Source organism: Scatophagus argus, chromosome 13, assembly GCF_020382885.2.
Source record: "Scatophagus argus isolate fScaArg1 chromosome 13, fScaArg1.pri, whole genome shotgun sequence".
Taxonomy (NCBI): domain Eukaryota; kingdom Metazoa; phylum Chordata; class Actinopteri; family Scatophagidae; genus Scatophagus; species Scatophagus argus.
Genome location: NC_058505.1, coordinates 7,558,259 through 7,578,748, shown reverse-complemented (window position 1 = coordinate 7,578,748; position 20,490 = coordinate 7,558,259). Strand labels below are relative to the sequence as shown.

At 39.5% G+C, this 20,490-nt stretch overlaps 1 protein-coding gene across 5 annotated transcripts in view; it reads right to left on the bottom strand.

The window, feature by feature from the left end:
• The window catches only part of pde1cb (phosphodiesterase 1C, calmodulin-dependent b), an 83,672-nt gene that overhangs the window by 53,018 nt on the left and 10,164 nt on the right, over positions 1 to 20,490 (bottom strand). For 3 of the 5 annotated variants that reach the window (XM_046408464.1, XM_046408462.1, XM_046408463.1), the window contains exons 2-3: positions 11,333 to 11,383; positions 10,385 to 10,550 (exon numbers count right to left, since the gene is read on the bottom strand). In XM_046408464.1, coding sequence (XP_046264420.1) covers positions 10,385 to 10,550; positions 11,333 to 11,383 — 217 coding nt within the window. Of the gene's footprint in view, positions 1 to 66; positions 677 to 10,384; positions 10,551 to 11,332; positions 11,384 to 20,490 lie in introns of those variants that run through there. The other 2 variants (XM_046408465.1, XM_046408466.1) reach the window with 1 other exon arrangement.

Sequence of the window (20,490 nt, the reverse complement as noted above, 5' to 3'; positions counted from 1 at the left end):
TTTCAAGGAACACACACACACACACACAGCACACTTGTTGAAAACAGTAAAAGTGGATATACTCACAGTCCCCGAAGTCTGAGCCAAATCTTTTCAATCTGTTCCGGCTGAAGGTACTTCAGGGCCGTGCTTTCAAACTCCTCAATCTCTTTGGTGGGAGACTCCATATCAGAGGTTCAGAGAGTTCCAGATGTTGCCAACAAGAGGTCAAAAAAAAGAAAAAAAAAAAGTTTAATCCTTCTTAAGTGTGAGCGATGAGGAACTCGTAACACCAAGCAGAGAGATGCTGCGATTTGGTGGAACCCAAGACGTGACCAAGGTTTCCTCTTTCTTCATTCACATTTGCAACCACAGCTGCGACAAACCGTCCATAATCCTTCCTTTTCCTCTCTTTTCTCCCTTGTTTATGTGAGAGTGCGTGTGTGACTGAAACTCAATAACACTCAGAGTTAGTGCAGCGCTCAAGCAGCTGTGACAGTCGTGGAACAGCCCAACTGTACCTCTTCCTTTTCTCCCTCTCTTATCGCTCACTCTCTCTCATTTGTTCACTTCTCTCCTGTGTGAGCACAGGGGTCCTGGAGCCGTGCCATGCTCCCCCAGCAACAACGGGATGCAGACGGCAGGGCAGCTCAATCCGGGATTAACGCTCACTGCCGAGCTCTCCACTCAAGAGGGAGGGAGGAGAAACACCACCAGTCAAAGAGAGGGAGGAGCCTGGATGATAATGAGAAACCATGTTCTGTTTCTGTTTCATCCACTGGAAAAACCAGAGGGAGTGTCGGAGGAAAGCAGATGGGGATGGAGAGGGGCAGACTTTTAGGAGAATGTGTGAATGCCTTTCTGTAAGAAAATAACTGGTTAAAGAAAAGATTTTAAATGAGACCTTTTCCCTTGCGCTACTGCAATAAGGACACTGCTTTTCCTTCCACTTTTACGCATGGTGGGCCTGGGGTGGCACAGGCCACCCTTGGAATCCGACTGGCCACCTTAAGTGCTACCTCACCATCCTAAACTTTGAATAACGATCTGCCCAGTCAAAGATGAGACCTTATTTTGACCCAGCAATTTGATTTAGAATTTTTGAATGTGGATTGTTTCTTTTGCATGTTGCCTAATTTTGGAGGTACAACTTCAGGACATGAAGAATGAATTATGGAAGCTTTGTATAATATTTGATTGGTCCCATTTATTGCAACCTGTTTTGGATAAATGAGGCAGTAAAAAAATAAATATATAATTATAAAAAATGTAAACCCCACAATATATGAAAAACTCACTAATAGTGAGCGTAAGTCCGTGCCTCATTTGGGCCACCCCGTCATAACAGCCTGAACACACTCCTGATGTCAGGGTACATGTCATCATACAAACACAGACTTCATCAGCTGTGTAGATCAACATTCAAAGTGATAAACACATTCCCTACAAATGCGACAGCTGATTATCTATAATGTATTCAGCTGAAAATATAGATAAGACATTTGCTGTATAATATATTAAATGTCATGCCAGGGACGATTAAATAGCATACAGACTATGCATTGACACCACTTTGACTGAGATTACTCTTCCGAAACAAGCTTTGTAAGGCACGAATCATTATTCTCTCTGTATCTTTTTCTTTCTTGCTCTTTCTAACATACGCACACAACATACTACAGCCTCCAAAAGAAACTTCTTCTGCATTTTATGGGCAAAAAATATCCGTTCTGCTTCACTTACTCAGATAATGTGGCAGTTACAGCCAGTTTCAAATTAAGGACGGCTTTATTTATTTAATACAACATTGCAAATTTCTGAACCTATTCTTGCTGCTTTCTCTTCCTCATCTAGTTCTTAGAGCTCACTGAATATCTATTAAAACACCCATGAGAACACACAGCTTTGTCTTCTCATTTTCTTCCAAGTCCAAAACTTGCAAAGATGACTCAGCCCTGACCCCCAACCCCCACTCCAACCCCTTTCTACAAGCCCCCTACCATACTCTTAGGTCTTTCAATTACTTGATGCAGGATGCAGGGATAATGCTCGGGCGCCACCTCAAAGAGCCTCCTGCTTTCATCTGCTGAGATGGGTCCTCTGTGAGGAAGGAGGAGAGAGGTCTGCCTGAGTGCCATGAAGCCTGCTGATGTTTTCTTCAAAGACGCACTTATCTATCTCCCTCTCTCCCTTTGTCTTTGGTTTATTTTTCTGGCTTTCTTCAATCCACTCTGCATCACTGAGTTTGTCTTCCTTTTTGTGGAGGTATGAAGGCCCCAAGGAGACCTCAAGCTACAAGAAGGGTTGACAGGTCAACTTGAGGGGAAACCACAACAGTAACTTGGCATTTCAGCACTTGCTGTTCACAGGTTTACACCCCAGGGACCTGCTGCACTGTGTCGTATCTGTGTGTAAGTGTGACACTGAAAAAGGTTGAGCCTGGTGAGAAAGGTTCTGTCAAAAACACTGTAAGGATTAAAAAGGTCAGTGTGAGTTGCACTGAACTCAAAATCGAGTTTATTTGGAAAATGAAAAGTAACACAGCAAATGTTGACTTTAGGCAGCTAAGACACTTTGTTAAGGCTTGCAAAAACAGGTGTTACAGTTAGTGATAAAGAGAGCATTAACTGAAAGTCTGCAATGGGATACACACTCATCCAACATCCCAGCCTCCTCACTCTGACTTTTCTTTAACACTTTTCCAAATTTTAACAGTTAAGTTCGACAGTACAAAAACCTCACAACACACAGGGCACCCTACTTCTCTCTGTACTGGAAGTGAATGTAAGTACTGCACCATAGCATGCTGTGAGGTGTAGAATTGTTCAGTATGAATACTTGGCTTAACTTCCCCCCATTTTACTTTTTGCCTGACAAAGTGCGTTACAAGGTTTTTTATTATCACAGCACAATAAGCTTACTGAGCCAAAGAGAAAATATTGATAGCATTTCATCTTCACTTGAAAAAAAAAAATTCTCTGATAAAATAAAATACCAGCCTCAAGTATGCAGTCGTGTTGAGAGAAATGTGACCCCGGGCACCCAAGGAATCTCAGAGAACACTTTAATTATATTGGCAGCTGATAAATGAAACGCCTTCCGGAAAAAAAGCACAAAAATGTGGCTTGTTTGATCACTGGATGGTGAGAATGACAACACAACAATGTTGAGTTTGTGATAAAATATTAGGAATGCACACAAGGGTTTTGCTAATTGCTTATTTCTAAATGACATGTCATTGTTGCCAAGAAATATGACAGCAAAATTAATGCAAATTTTGGTACAAATTTTAACAGTCCACACAAAGCATGCAAAATTTGCCACATGTTCAAACCGAGTTCAAAGGAGGAGAGGCAAATATAGCAGACTCCAATCACAAACATTGCCTTGGGGGGGGCTACACTACAAGAAGTGCATCTGAATGAGTTTTTAAGGAACAGAATGGACACATGTAGCCAACACATTATTCAATGTGAAGAATGATGAACCAGCATAGGAGCCAAAGCAGATTGTGTCCTTTCACATCATAATCATCAAAATATGTCTGATTAATTAATACCACAACAGCAGCTCACAAAAAAGACCAAATAAATGAAATCTTGGGAAAATAAATTATTTGTATGACTATGACGGAGGGACTTGCTGGAAATTGCACTCGACTAAGGTATTCTTGTCACTGTGCTCGAGCTCGCTCAAAGCTCACACACTGAAATCTAGACATTAACAGCCCCGGCCATTTGGAGGTACATGAAAAATTCAGATCTCATTTAAATTACCAGGCAAGTCGATAAGGATATCTATGCATCAAATAGCAATCGCCATTGCGGTAATGACCACATTTTGGTGAAGATCATCTATCACAAAATATGATTTCCCAGCCATACTTCATTTCTCTTTTTGTATTGGGTGTATGAAAGGATGGGTGAGAGAAATTGAGGGCACCCAGCCGTGAAGCTACATTTATTTGCAGAGAGATAGAAGTGGAAAAAAACTTCCTATTACTTCATCCCTGAGAGAGTTTCCTATAGGTCAATGGTGACGTGCACAACAGTTGAAGTGAGGACAGAGGTGGGGAGGGAAACACTCCCTCTGAGTAGCAGAGGCAGGTGGCATGAGAATAGGCCTTCTCTAATACACCTGTAGTTAAATAAGGAACAAAATGCTATTGTAGAATAACCTGAGGTGTTGTTACTGTAATAGAATGATTATTTTGCAGTCGTGACAACCCTTGGCCTTCCCTGCCAGCCTAACATTTGTGTAACTGTTTTTCAAATACCTGGAGGACTGGGAACACCTTGGGCCAGTGTTTCAAGTCTACAGAGCCCCAGCTGTTACAGTTTCTCTCTTTTCTTCCTTGTATCCTTGGTTTGCTTGGTGCGTTGGTTGGTACGACTGATGGGTTTACTTTTGAGCAGCAGAAAAAAAACAGAGTAACGCGGCTATAAAAATTCAAATTTGATTTTTCAACAGCAAAAACTGGATTTGGTAAAAGTGGCTATACTTGCAAAAAATGCTTCACTAAGGGAAGAGAAGAAGGTCTTGGCTCTGATTTGGGCATTTCAGTACGTTGACTTTTACATGGGCATGGGGGGCTGGCTAGTGGTGATCTACACAGACCATGATCCATGGAAACTTCTTTCACTCTCCTGAGCGGACGGTGATGCACTGGTCTCTGTTTCTCTAGGCCTCTAGGATGAATGATAAACATATTAATGGCAAAGTTGACCTTATGTCCTGTGCCAAAGTAGCTTAATTTTCTTTGTTAATTTCGGATATAGAGTATACAGATCTCAAGCAAAAGCTCAAAGTATGGCCTCACAGGCTGACATGTCTCCAGACTTAGTGTTGTTAGTCCCATAGCAACCTCACAGGAACAGAAGCCTAAGATACTTACAACTTAACAAGTGCTAATTTATGGCCAAACAACTGCCTATTTGCTCACTGCTTCAGCAGGAACAGTCTCTGGTCATCTGACAAATATAAATCTAATATTTACTCACATTTAGCTCCGGTATACAAATTCTGTCACCTTGTTAAATGCGCAACCGTCCTCACTACTTCTACTGTGAACCATTCACACTGGACAGGTAGATTACAGTAGGCTGTCTGAGCCTGTTAGCAGCAAATGTTTCTTGTGGTTCCAGGAGGGGTTGGCTCAGGGCATTAGTGAGAGTCACTGGAAGGCAACCATAAAGTCTTAAAACAGACGGGATAACCCAAGCAAAGAGCTAAAAGCAGCTTCAAGGTGTAAGTAGCTCTGCTGTTTGGTGAGTGGCGGCACTAGAATCCCTGCTGCATACAACTGCCCTTACAGGAATAAATAAAGCAATGCTGAATTCAATACCAAAATTATCACTTTACTTTAAACTCTGCTGCCAAGTATTTTTGATTATCCAGTTTTTAAAAGGAGAACTTAAATTATTTAAGTTAATTTAAGTCCCAGTGTGGTCATGCTACGAATTTAAATGGTCAGTTTACATGTAATGTCTTTAAAAGTCATTGAAAAGCAAGTGTTTGTGGATACAAGTGCTCATGCTTGAATCTCATTCTAACTTGTGCCTAGCAAATTATAGCCACCATAAAATAGTCCAGGATAGATTGTAATTTTCTGCCCCAGAGTTCACTTCAGGGTCAAGGCTCAGGAAACACCACTCACAGACTGTAACTCACACAGCTCAAACTGACAAAAACAGCAAATTCATGCTGCACAGACAAAAAAACCTCTGCTTCCCCTAAGCATTTTCCAGCCAGTAACTGCTCCAATCCTATTACTTTATTAACCCGACAATAAGATGTATGCAAAGCCCACAAACAGGGGACCATTCACGTCACGGGTGAACGGTTTGCAATTCACACAGTGAATTTAAAGGCTGCCGTATGGGCAGAGTGAACACACTGTTATTGAGTGAGGTCAGGCGTGATGAGGTAAGGGTGGGGACAGATTCAAAGAAATCCCCTTAATGTATTTTCAGCCTATTTTTGAATGCAGTCGAAGAAAATGTGCTGCTCTTATCACGGCAGATGTCATTTAATAGCAAAATGGTAATCAAGAGCCAGAAAAGTTATTTTATCCGCAAAAAAGCAGACCGCACAAAAGGGGATAAAAATGTTGATCAAAACATAGGAGGGAAGCTTTATATATGTACAGTATTGCTAACCTACCATAACGAGAGTTATGCTTTAGTCAACTGTGCAAGACTCTAAACTGTGGATAAATGTCATGAAAGTTTTAGCACAGCTATAGTTCATAGTTTTTTTTTTCTGTTGCTGAAAACACTGCCCATATTTATACAGTACATGGTAAAGTGCATAAAAGCCTAACCCAGAAATATGTGGAGTCATGTGGCAGACAACAGAGCTACAGCACACTACCATCACAACTGTGAGGTCACGTCTCAGTAATTTTGATGAATAGCTCTGCCATTTGCCCATGTGCTTCCAGTCACACTGGCCAGCGGAGGCTCATTAGCAGGCTAGCAAGGCCAGTGATGGAGGTTGTTGCTGCACAGCAGATGTCAGTGGGGGTCTGTGAACCTGCGGCTGCAACCAAAGAAGAGGTCGGACCGCAAAACTGTGGGCTACCACAGAGGAGACAGCCGCCTTAATCAACTGCAAAGTTCACAGCAGCGCACAGCCTCCAATTAACCAGCAGATAAATCACAGAGCTGAAAGAGGAAGCATAAGGCATGCGAGAAGATGCTATTAAAAGAGTTCTAAAAGCTTTAAAAATATGTAAATTATATTTGTTTCATGCATTAAATGCAGTACAAAGCACTCTCCTTATACATCCACACAGATCTGACCTTTTGTCACAATTTTTCATTTCTTCATCAACAGTCACATACTGTTTTCATTGTACTTTGTTGCATCTAGCCTTAACTGTGTCACGGAAATTGTATGTAACTTCATAGCATTAATAAGCAAAGCATTGCTGGTTGAAGAATAATTATATTGTAAGGACAATAGGAGACACACCACATGCTATCACGAGAAGTCAGCTAACCACCGCAACCTTCCAAGTGGAGTAAGTAAGTGGAGGCTAATTCCAGAACATTACCTTCTACAGAGGTTACACAAGAGGCTAAAACAGTTGTTCAAATAGATAGGATGTCTTCTTTTAGAGGCCTCTTCAGGCACTGATACATAGACTATATAAAGCATATGACACCCAGCCTCTTCTGAGGTACTTGCAATAATAAAGTAAATGTTTTACAGCCTCAACCAAGAGGAAGAATGCTTTGCCACATTTCCACATTTTGTTTCCCACTCAGGTTTTTTTTCTGTTGACTTTAAAAAATGCATATCAAAACAGGTGGATGGAAACATAATTCTTTTATATTCTTACAAGAAAAATATTAACCAGTTATTAAAAATTAAACTTCATCTGATGACTTTTTCATCTGCCTCCAGCAGTCATAACTTATAAGTATGTTATTATGCACTTATTACTGGTTTTAACTTGGTATTTTCCTACCAAGAGTTTCTCAATTCCACAATTCAAATTACATTTCAGAAATGGTTATGACATAAAAGCTTCTGGTTCCCAGACTCAAATCACAAGAGAACCTTCACTAGTATGGTAAACAATGGTTAGTTTCTAGGTCTAGTTTCTAATAACTAACAACCCTCCCACCTTCTGGGACCAAAATGGAAATAACCCTTTTGGCTTTTTGTGTTTTTCCGCTTTCAAGGTTTGTCTGTCACAGCAGAGGTGCAATTCAAAATGGAAACAAAAATCAACTGAACAATCAAAGTAGTCAAACCAGATGAGAAGCACATGCTGATAGAAATTATGGTGAAGATTCTGTATTCAAATCACATGCTGATATCTAAATGAGAACATTTGAAATGGTTTTCTGGTTCACCAGCAGGCAGAACTGAGACAATTAAAAATAAAACACCTACATGCTACAGCACCTAATGGAAAGTGTGAGGATGAAGTAGTGTCTGTGAATTGCCAGAAGAAGGAAGTAAAACATAAGAATAACAACAATTTCTTTCAATAAAAAAGGTAACAACAAAACCTGGAACAGCAAGTGGCAGAACAGTACATTGTGGATTTTGTTAGAGTAAACATCAACAAAGTACTCTGTAGTACAAAATCCCATTCAAAAATATCACCAGTTTTCACCTTCTGTGTGAAACCCCATATAGCTCATTCAATAGCTTGCAAGTGCTTTAAAATGCATCCCTAATGAGCAGAAACAACAGCATGACACCAGCCACACAGATGAGTCAGCATGTGTTTATACACTAATGGCTGCGTATTGTTTTCTGTCCCTCACTGTGTGACTAAGCATGCATTCGATTGTCTTGTAGAAGCAGCTGTAATCCTAAACAATTTCAGCAGCTAATATGTATTTGAGACATTAGGCAGCCATACAGCTGATCTGAGAATAGATGGGGAAAAAAATTAAAAAGATAATGAAGTAGCTTTGCAAACTGAGGGATAACTGGAAGACTGCAACTGGCCAAGCACATTCAAGTATCCTGAAGGCTACTTGAAGGGAAATGGGCTGAGCTTAATCAAAATGGTGAGATGCTTTAAATGAGAATGAGAATTTCAATGAGAATCTTCTGTATTTCAACATATTCGCCTACATCTCAGCAGACTTCTACCTTCATTCTGCCCCAGGTACGACAGTGAATAGCTGCTATCCTTTCACTCCCGAAATACCTGCTGCAGATCATGTGATCCCTCTCCCTTCTCCAGTAAAATCTAATTATCATCGCCTGGTGGATAACAGCCAGCTCTGGCCTCAGAGGTGACACACAGGTTACATCATTTTATGGATTACTGCTGGTTCCGTGGTCATTTAATCACCTTGTACCATAATCTAACCATTTGTCGTCCAGACATTGGTTGTCCAGACGTAAACCGCTACTCCCCATGGATTTGCCCTCTATTACCCACTGCTGGTGGCCTGAAGACTTCCCCTGACCTTAGAGGGACTTGTGGAGGAGGCTAACTCTGAAGGAGATTTAAAAGAATTGTTTAACTTAAACCCCCATAACCCCCCATATCAGAAACGTAATATGGTACAGCTAAAGATCCTGATTATATATTATAAGAGAATTTACTGATATGGCGAGTTTTGGTGTTAACCTGAAGATATTCAAAAACAGTCCATGAAGCATGTAATCGTGACCAACTGTGTGTGCATTTGCATGCTTGCTGACATCTCTCTATGGACTCTGTGCCCTTATTGAATTCCTTTCCATTTCTGTTGATTGAACACAACCCCCTGACGCAATGCACAAAAAAAGTTTCTCCTTGGATCTAAATTAATCTCATAGGTGCATAATTTTGAACAATTTTTTAACTCACAATTAAAGCTCAAGCTATGCCTTAATATATGACACCAAAATAAGTCACCGTCCCAAATGAACTGTTTCCTCCATGGAGGGTGAGGGTACTTTTAGCTGCCCTGCACTGTCTAGGTTCTTTTTAAAAATCTAGGCTTCAGTTTTTAAACGAAAGAACAGGCTGTGTCCAGTCAAGTGGAAAATCACTTTCTCCCTGTCACTGCCCCACTGTGGAAAAAAGGACCATTTTTCTAGGGAGGGACTATAGCAGAGAACAACAGCAGTGTAATTTGAGATAGCATAGAGAAGCATCAGAGGAAAAGCATGTGTTACTGCAGTAAGACTTTGGAACATCAGGCAGCTTGTACAATCTCATAGCAAACACACCATATACTGTGAACCTCTGTGAATGTTTGCTACACAAAAAAAACCTCAGAGTTGGCTTGCTATAACCCTTGGTCTATTTTGCATACAATCAAAAGCTTGTTATCACATGCAAGGAGCATTTTTAGGATCCTTTGGAAAATGCTTGATTCTCGCCACCTGCGGCATTTGTAACAGTCCCCAGAGCCATCAAGGTTAATTGGAATCAGGCGTTAAAAGACGTTCAATACTCCAAAAGTGACAACAAATTATGTTAATGGTGGTTTGAAGTCCTTGTTATCAAGGTGGAATCAATCATGCCCATGTCTCTTGAGGTCAGCAGCCATACATAGCAATTAGCTGTGTGTGTGTGTGTGTGCATGTGTGTTAAATGTCAGACAGAAGCTTATGTTCTTCATAGAGAAGAAAGCAAAGCATTGACTTCAAATCTTGCCAACTCAATGATCAATTTCACATTAATCAGAGTCCAAAAACATAAAATACATAGACGACAAAGAATGAGGTCTTATGTTGTATGTTGCCTTGTTTCCTTCCTACATGCTAAAAGGAATATCGATTGTATGTAAATTAGACATTTGCACCATAATGAGCTTGACATGACTGTCGTTGTCCCATTGTCACTCTATGCATTTCACTTCATTATAATTAACAAATAATAAACTGTAACTTTCTGTTTTTCTTAAAATGCTGTCAATGCAGCCTGACAGAAGCAAACCTGATGGCTGTTTTCTCTGTGGCATCTGGTTCATCTGCTGCAGGGAGATCTTCAGCCAGAATCTCTTCAGGACTTCGTGGGTCATTCAGGGGGGGCTTCTGCTCTTTGCCTTTGATCCCCATCCCCGCCGTGATGGCATTCCACAAAGCGCTCTGGGACTTTGAACCTGAGGGAATAAACAAATTATAAAAAAATCGTCATGCTGTTACAGTTTTATATAGTGCCATGAATCAAGCTTTTACTTGTTTACCAAGTGGTGTTTTGCTTACATTATTTACACTTACATAAAAACAGAATTGTTTAATCTCCACGGACACTAAATGGTTTTCTGGATCTTGGTAAAAGAGAATTAGAGAACTGAGTGCCTTTGTAATGCTGCCCTCATGTGGGTGTATGTTGTCAGTGCTAGTCTATCTTTCAAAACAACTGGCAAGTAGTCATACTGCTACCACAGTGTACTACTACTATCATGCTTTATCAGCTCATAAGTCATTTTTAGATTAGATTTTAGATTAGCCACATTTTCATGAACTCATGATGCAGTTACAAACCCCAAGGGGTCATGTGAAGTAAAAGTGAATACTCTTTCAAGGTAATAGAGAGCACTACCTGGTATACACTTAAAATATAATAATTGATCATTTAACCATACTTTTTCTCTCTCCACTTTCTTACACTCAAGAAAAACATTTTCTGATCATATCTGCCATCAGCAGAATGGGTGAATTATGGTTAGTAGCAGGAAAATTAATCCAGGAAAATCACTAAAAGCTTTCAACTTTGACAATAAAAAAAATGCCATTCCCTCCATTTTAATTAGATGGACAGCATTCTCAGTGGCTAATATCTCATTATTAACTCAGGGTAAAATTACCCTTTAATACTTTGATCTGAAATTAATTTAAATCAATGAATTTAGTAGACTAGCAGAGTGAAAATTACACTTACGTGCAAAACTGGCTTGCGGTCTGGTGGAGCTGTCCCCATCTTCATTTGCCACTGGAGGAAGAAAAGCAGACGCCAGAGAATTAATGCCACTAATGTACATGCTTATTTTGCTTATCTTGCTCTTCATAATTTATCCATAACATTTTTTTTTTCCCTGGCCCTGAAGGTCAGTCTCTCCCTGACTGGAGGATCTTCAACTCGTCCAGTCTATGTGTCAAAGTGTCAGCCATCAGGTGTGTGTGAATGGGTGATACTGTGGGACGTTTTTAATAGAAAGCACTACATCACTCCTGATGAGCAGGTCTGCACCTTTAATAGCAATCCACTAACTACAACTGTGTTAAGAAGACTACATTTTCCTTACATGTGTTTCGGACCCTATTCTTTTCAGATCTTTAGTTCAGACCAGAGCAGCACAGTGGTGCAGTGGTTGGCTTCCTCCCACAATCCCAAAAACATACACATTAGGTTAACTGGCTACTCTACATTGCCCCTAGATGTGAATGTGTGGTTGTCTGTCTTTGTGTGTCAGCCCTGCGATTGGCTGACGACCAGTCCAGGCAGTATGGACAGGATCTCAATACCGTGGCTCCACTATTCAGACTCTGAGATCCACAATACTCTCATTTTTATAGTGGAAAAACATTATTATGGTATTATATTACATTATAGATAGTGGGAGGAAGTGGATACACATTGTCCATCTTTATTTATGTCCTTAGTTTAGATATTTTATTTAATAGATATTTTATTTCTGAACTTAAACCAAAGAGATGGTGAATCAGAAAATAGCAAATGTGTAATTCAGCAGTCAGGAAGGTCATTTAGTTTGCCATTAAACCCTAGAATTGCCTTGAAGTGTGATTTAAATGATTGTGAAAGCACTATAATTGTTGCTGTCACTTCAGAATCTGGAGCCCTGCTGGCAATTCTGCCCACTAAACAGTGCACACAGTATGTAGTGTTTACAGGCAATGGTGAAATGTACAAATATCCAGCAGTGGTGTTGAAGGCAAAAATGTATTAATTTAAATAAACCTAACATCTGAATACTTGGACTGCACAACTCTGAACAGCAACTAGTCCTAGTTCAGTCATGTTGGTCAGAAATAACATTTAAGAGCACAAATGAGTATCGGGGATTTCACAACAATACACGCCTCAACAAATGAACGCTTTTGATTATGTTGCACACTTCCGTGGCAACCACTTCGACTAAGACATGAGGCCCAAGATGCCTCAAGATGCATTTCCTACTGGCTCCATAAAACTCGGACAGTAAGTTAACATCAATAAATGTTTTCCACAAACTTTAAAGGAGAAGCTGTGTCGTGGTGGCTTTCTTTTAGAAATTGCGGTTTTGTTAAAAGCAAGGTCAAAGCTAAAAGAGAAGTGTTTTGAGGCATGTTTGCCTTGATTGTTCAGTCTTTGAGGGCGTCAGCCGGAATTCATGTTGCTCAATGATGTGTTTTCTTGATGCTTGTTATCTACATCTCGAAATTATTTAACCATGACCCTTGAGAATCTTTGTTAATATTATAACTTATTTAATGACAATCATTTATTTGAAAAAAATTAAAAATGTATCCGTTGCCCTTCTTTTTTGCCCATCTAAGTTTTATTTATAATACTGAAAACAATGACAGTCACTTTTTCTTGTTTATCATCCTATTGAGTCTACTGAGTCAACCTAACTCCTCCCAACCTTTGGGACCGTAACTAGCTTAACGAAGGAGGCGGACTGGCCATTTTCTTTATTAACTGCAGTGAAAGCTGAAGTCTTTTGGGAAATGAGCTTCTTTTGAATACATCGCTCTTCAGATGATAAAATTTCTGTCTTTCATATTGTCAAATCTCAGTACTGTATTTGACACAGCCAATCACAACATTTGACTAGATGAACTGGAAAACTGGATTGGTCTAACTGGTGTTGATGGGGCACATGTGGAGGCCCCCAAGGTTCTATTCTCAGGCCTCTCCTATTCAATATCTGCACGCTCCCATGAACAAACATTATGAAAGACAACAAAATATCTTCCCATAATTATGCAGATGGCACACAGATTTATGAAACAATATAACCAGAGGCATACAAACAATAAGTAATTACATTCAACAAATCAGTGATTGGATGTGACACAGGTTTCTGCACTTAAACAAAGATAGATAAAACAGAAATAATTTTATTTGAATCTAAACAAGATTAATGAAAAGTCTGTGATCAAAGCTATCTGTAGCTCTTATATGATTACAGGAATCTGATGGTGCCTGGATGGCAACAGAGAACACCCCTATTGACCTTGCCTCAGGCACTGACTCTGACCCTGAGTGTGGCCCACAGTAAGACTAAATCTCAGATTGAGACCAACATCTGCATGCTCAAGGATTAGTTCCGCCACCTGTGGGTGTTTAGGCTTATCCTGGGAAGTTATAGGACATTATTATGGTCTTCATCGACCCCCAAGTGTGACGCAAATCTTGAGGATCAACTAATTCATTTAATTATATTAATTCTAGGTGTTCTTTATTCCTGAAAATTCAGTCAAAAAAAAGCTTCATTGTTCACTGACTATAATCGAAATCTTCTACACTCTCCCACACACACTTTCAATTCTTGTTCCATTAACTGCATTTCTAGGTTTGTCTTTGATTCACAGTGTATTGTGCTCCATGCGGAGACTGCATTTTTCCTTTTGTGGTTAGAAATTAATCTTTACAGGCAACACAGGAGCAGTATTGCTTATTTTATTTCCATGTTTGGACATGAGATTACAGAGATTTTAATGTGAGATTTTCCAGATGTATGTTTACAGTTCTGTATGTTTGTAAGCCTCATTAAATCTCTCCCACTGACCAAGCATTTAGTCTCTGTATCATCTTCCTGTGAAGAACACAAACAATATTGTTAACAATAATCACATTTTCCACAGATCTTGTATATACAGTAAATTAAACCATCAGTAACTGTTAGAAGATGGGTGAGGTTAGATGCCAAAGCTAATCTCCCAAAGGAGGGCTGGTAAAAGATTAATGTAAAATGGAAATATAATTTTGTTTCTTGTTGGCGAGACTGGAGCTTAAACTTTGCTCTTTTTTTCTTGGTATAATGCCAAGGAAAAAAACAAAGACCATCCCACCAGCTTGTTTAGGGAATCACAGTCTGGTACATGTTGACAGGGTGGACTACACTTTAAAGTGATATAAACCTAAATGTTGACACGGTTGTCAACTGCTTCCACTGTTGCTGACATGCAACTGCTTTTATCAGAAGGTATGCTTGCAGTCTGGAGACACATTCATTAATATTTGTTGCTCCACTGGAGTGAAATAAGAAGCTCTGCTTGTCACATGGAAAATCGTTTTATGCTCAGCTGACAGTGGTTTTCAATGTTCGCAATGAGTGAGTTTTATTCAGAATGAACCTGGTTAGATTTGACTGCACAAATTATTTTCTTGAAATCAAAAACTTGTCTAGTTCGATCAACTCATAAAACACTATAAGATAGCCTGTGAAAACAGTTTAATAATGTCTTCTCAAACCAAAGACATTATATAACAGAAGGCCTGTGTTATAAATGGAAGCTGTGGAATTCAAAAGATGTGGGCATTTACTAGAGAAGGTCCAACAACAATGCTTTTGGTTGGAGTATGGGAAATGTGCAGGGACATCCATGTTGCAGGGAAATTCTGCAACATGGATGTCATCAGAAAAAAAGGACACAGGAAAACAGCTCCATGGTCTCTCCATGGAAACAGGCATAAGTTTAAATTTCATGTGCAAGACATTTCTCTGTGAGTCTTTACTTCATAACTGATTCTATCTGCTTTTCAGCTGTCTTTCATCCATGTATTCACTTTTAAATTAAAACATTTTGACGTCCAAACACGCATAAGCATTTAATCACAAATTTTAAGACCAAATTATGAAATAATGTGCTTGTTTTACACACACTCTTCTGAGTGTACACTATGAAGGAAAACAGCCAATAATACTTCAAGAAGTGTGTTTAAGAATTGTTACATACAGGGTACAAGATCGTGATCAATTTCTAAAGAGAAAATATACTACAATATGTAGTTTATGTTTTACACTTATATTGTGAGTGAGGATTCACTATACAAATGTGTATTGAATTTATAATTTTACATACATTTCAGATGTTTAGAGAGACATGTTAGAGAGTTCATTCCCTGGGAAAAGATGTGCTTAGACAGTCTATACAGTTCATAAACTGTCTATAAGAGACAAAAGAAGCTGTCAGTAAATACAACATTTGTTTCCAATAAAACCTTGCTTTTTCAGAATTGCCAACAAGAAAAAAACTGAACTCAATTAAATGATAAACAGTCTTCTTTGGTCATTTGGTAGTACAAAATAAAAAAATCTATATTTAAAAGCTTTATTTAAAAGACTAAATAAAATGTCTATGTAAGAAAACAAAGAAAGAAAGCCTGAATGCTCCACACTGCACCAGAGATAAGCTGATAAGTTAAACTCAGTTTTCTCCACATGTAACATCAACAAAAACATAACAAAGCTAATAAAAAGCATAACACACGACGAAACACTACACTTGGAATCCTAGCAGAGACTGCCAGCTACAATCGAGGCCCAGAGTTTAACAGCAACATGAACACAAGGTGTCCAGCCAGGCAATGAGGTACCAGTGCTTAGGAGTCACGCTTCAGAGGAGGTGATTGGCAAAACGCTGTGCAGACTGAAACCAAGGCCTAGTGAGCAATTGATTGTGACACTTGTAGGTTACCATGACAACTGCCATGCTTGTGGACAGTATGGCTGTGATATGGGCCACATGTGATCGAGGCAGGTTTCTGGAGGTAATAGGATGTGTCCATGCAAGTGGAAAATCTATAAAGTCTATTTTTCCTGGGACCATAAAATCTTTTAGGGCAGCTCTTATTGCTTTTAAACAGACATCTAGAAATTATTTCCTGTTTTTGTGTTCTTAACACTGAAACTTCCCCTCTCTTATCAGTGTATTCATATCATCCAGATATGTTTAGGTGCTCTCTGAGAGGTGGGCAGTGTGTGCCACAGACCAGCTATCTCCTGTGTCTCTGCAGCATGCAATAATAACAGCCCTGAGCTCCACACTGAGCTCAACACTGAGCTTGCAGCACACAGTTCAGCGTAGGTGAAACTTTACATAATGCACTGTGATGGAACTTGCCCGAATCCAATAGTAGGATGGCACTGAACAGACCAACATGGACAAGTTGATTTTTGCTGTGTTAAGCTTACAATTGTATGAACAAACAAAGAACAAAGGCCCTGACTTAACAAATATTTCAAAAGTAGAAGGTGTATAGCACCTGAGATGTCACAGTAGATGTCATTTCCCGTACTCTGGTCTGAGACTTCATCCAAAGAAAGTGGTTGGCCTCAGATCATGTTTTTGAAGATATTAAAAAGCTACAAGTCAGCCCTGTGATTGACTGGTGACCAGTTCAGGGTGTACCCCGCCTCATGCCCATAGTCAGCTGGGGTACGCTTCAGCGCCCCTGTGACCCTGACGGGTAAAGCAGTATAGAAAATGGATGGATGGATGGAAAAAGCACAAAAATTGACTTGATGGGTCAGATGGTGTTTCAGAACCATCTTTAATAACGACTCGATGTTTATTTAAACTCGGAGATCTCTTTAAGCTTGCGTGCAAATGCAGTTTCTTTACTGTTGTTGTGATGACTATAGTCAAAGTGCATTCTCCCATAAATTCCATTCATTTTTCAATCATTTCTACAACAATGAACAACTACTGAGGCCTGTGTCTCAAAGCTGGATTATCTTGTTTGTCAGTTATCTTAGTGGCTTTGTTTACACACACACACACATTTTTACACACATAACTCTGCTACCGAGAAGCACACATCGTCATCTGCCACCTTTCATGAAAGGCAATGACTTTGAATTCAAAAGTGTTGTAGGTCTGAGGAGGACGTGTAAATAAATAAAAATACATATTTGCTAACATTTCAAACAGAAATAAGAGGCAGAGGGTTTATGTCCCATCCAACTTCTGAAAAACATGAAGTTGTCCTGTTGGAAACTGTGGTCTAAAACTTTGATGCTTGTTGGATTTCTGGTCTCAAACCTGTAACGTTGCAGCAGGTGTTTACTTTAAGTCGTGGCAACCCCCCCACTGTGACAACACTGATTGGGTGTGGCAAAAAGGGCACAGAGAGCTTTCTACCTTATGTGATCAAATTACAGCTGAAAGCCTATGTCCAAAAGCAAAATGTCTTACTTGTCTTAAACCAAATTATGCTTACCTTTGTAAAAGAACAGAGTTTCAAAATAAAAGACTCAAGCAAACTTTCTATTTTACTATGATTACCAAACAGAGTCACACTTGTGACTTTAACACTGCACACAAGTTCATCAACACTCTGGTTGTCAAGACAATGGAATGAATTCATGGTGACGTCAGCAGCACACAGCTTTAATCTGAAGTCTTCTTGTTTCCATGGTGTAGTTGCATTACAGAGGCAAGCATCAACTTCAGTAGAACGAACTAATGTGGTGGCTGCAGAGAGATGCGTTCAACGATGTCACTGTGTTGTTGCCTAATGCCTCAATGCTGTGCCTCACGCTCTCTCACACACATGCATTCTGCTCCTGTCACACACACTTTCGTGCATCAAGCTCATATGCAAACACACTTAATCTTTCTTCCTGCTCTGCCTATCCTGCAAATTCTTACCGATGGTGATGTTGAAGCCGTCAATGCTGAAGGTGGCACTCCGACCCTTTCTGAATCGATGCTTCTTGGAGTTAGCTTCCATCGCTTTGGCACCCTCCGGTCAGCCTTGTGCTTTTTTTAATTTGTTTTAATGCGTCTCGTCAGTTGAAGTGTCTTGTTCCAATTACGTTTGGGTAACTCTCCTCCCAGAGAGAAAAAATGTTGGGCTCCGACTCCAGTTAATATTGAGCGCCGGTGGAGAACTGTCAAAGACTCACCACTTCTCGTTACAGACACAGAGCTGAAGAATTTCCCTCAAGTCCTTTTCCACGCCCTTGTCTTTGTTGTACATATCTTTTCTTTCCCTCTCTTCGTTTCTCACACCTCAACAAGCTCATTTCAAGGAGCTTATGGCTCTTGATTTGTTTTTCTTCTCTCCTTCTTCCTCCACCCCTCCCTCCCCGCTTTCTCTTCTCATCTCTCTTCCCCAAGAGGTACAGTAGGTGTGTGTGGTGGGTGGCAGCGGTGGTGGTGGTGGTGGTGGTGGTGGTAGTAGTGGATGAGAAGAGAGGACTTCTCTCGAGGTCTTTAAATGAACGTGACTCCTCCTTCTATCAAGAATTTATAGCAAAAGCATTGGAAGCTTGGTTGGCATAGCACAGACCTGATGTAGTCCATAATAGTTTTTCTCACGCAGACTCAAACATGCAAAAATGGACTCTAAAATCATATTCTGCTGCATGTCCATTGATGCATGAGCACTGAAGGGACAGAATAAAAGATGGAGAGAAAGGTAGCCAGAGTGAATTTTTATAATGAATCAAAACTAGTCATTTAATCAATGCCAGTGCCATTCATTTTGCAGTTATTGAGCTGAGTTATTTACACAGGCACAGGAAAATGAAGCCCATTAACAGCATACATCATATCCAAAGAGCTTGATTTTATCCTGAAATATAAAACTGCAGAGGCAAAATAAAACTAATAAAATTTTATCCTGAAAGATAAAATCAAGCTGTTTGTTATCCAGCCGAATTGTTACATTTGTAAGTGTGCAAAAAAAATGCCTAAAATGTGTGTGTTTTTTCCCCTTTAAATGCTCACTCATTATTGCAAATGTGACACTGGAGCAAGGACACATCTTTCTTCATTATTTTGAGTGTACTGGAAAAATATGCCTATTTAGACTACCTTTCCTTGACCCAATGAACATCTCCACACCTAAGAAAATGAACACAGACACCTGCACACACTAGATCAACAAAGGATAAAAAGCTCCCCTTATTAGCACCATCTGACATTTAGCTGTGGAATTTTTCTGCGTTTTATTTTCCCTCCTGATTAGTGTCTGTGAGTGCTCTTTATGAAAGCTTCTGGCTCATTCTCACACTACCCCTCGAATTGAGTAGATGTGCACATAATGGCACGCACAGAGATCAGATGACATAATGTCTTTTAATTGCCATTTTCATACTTAATTTATGTACAAATCACCAGTGCACCAGGCTGTTTAATTCTCTGTTTATGTATTGTTCATGCTTCTGTAACAGAAAAGCAAACCAAACTTCTTTGCCTCTTTGCACATGCACAACTGCTCGTGATTTAATCTAATATTAGCCCATGCATTTGTATTTGTTCCTCCCTCTCTTTTCCCACTGTTCTTTTTCCTGAGCTATTTTCCAAAAAACAGCCACGATCAGTTATGTAATTTTCATTCAACATCTTCACCAATAATGTTCCACCATTTAACTCACTCTAAATTCTAATTTGACATAAATGTCAAAATCAGAAACCTTCTCTCATGTAAAAAAAAAAATAAATAAAATAAAATATATCTCAGTTTTTTGTGCTTTGACCAAGTTTTTGTGTTGTATTTATTTATTCAAATATTTTCTACTGATTTTGTTCACTGGCATGTAATATGATCTAAGCCACATGATAACAAAAACAGGGAAGCAATAACATTTTTCCCACTTTAATGAACTCTTAATAAATGCTACATGTTGTCAAATCTCAGTGGTAACATCTAATTCAAAAATCTACATTGCAGTTATGCTCTGGTGAGTGATCAAACATTGAAATGGGTTTGTAATCTCAAAGGGTGATTATTCACCAGTTATTAAATAATCCTTGATTTGTCATACAAAGATGACTGACACACAAATAAGGACATACAGAGTCATATTATATACCGTAAATGATGGATGATTTTTAAGTGATGAAGTTAAGGTGTCAGAGGAAACGGAAATCGATGACAATCAGGAGATTCATCCAATTATATCAAAGCCCGTTAGAGTCACTCAGTGCAGTTCCAGCGGACACATTACACACTTGTTAGATAATTACACTCCATCTCATTTTGTTTTGCAAGCTGCAGTAAGAGCTCCTTATCCTCTCCTTCTCCTGTCACCCTGCTCTCCCCAACCTCCAATTCACACTGTATGTCACAGTCTATGA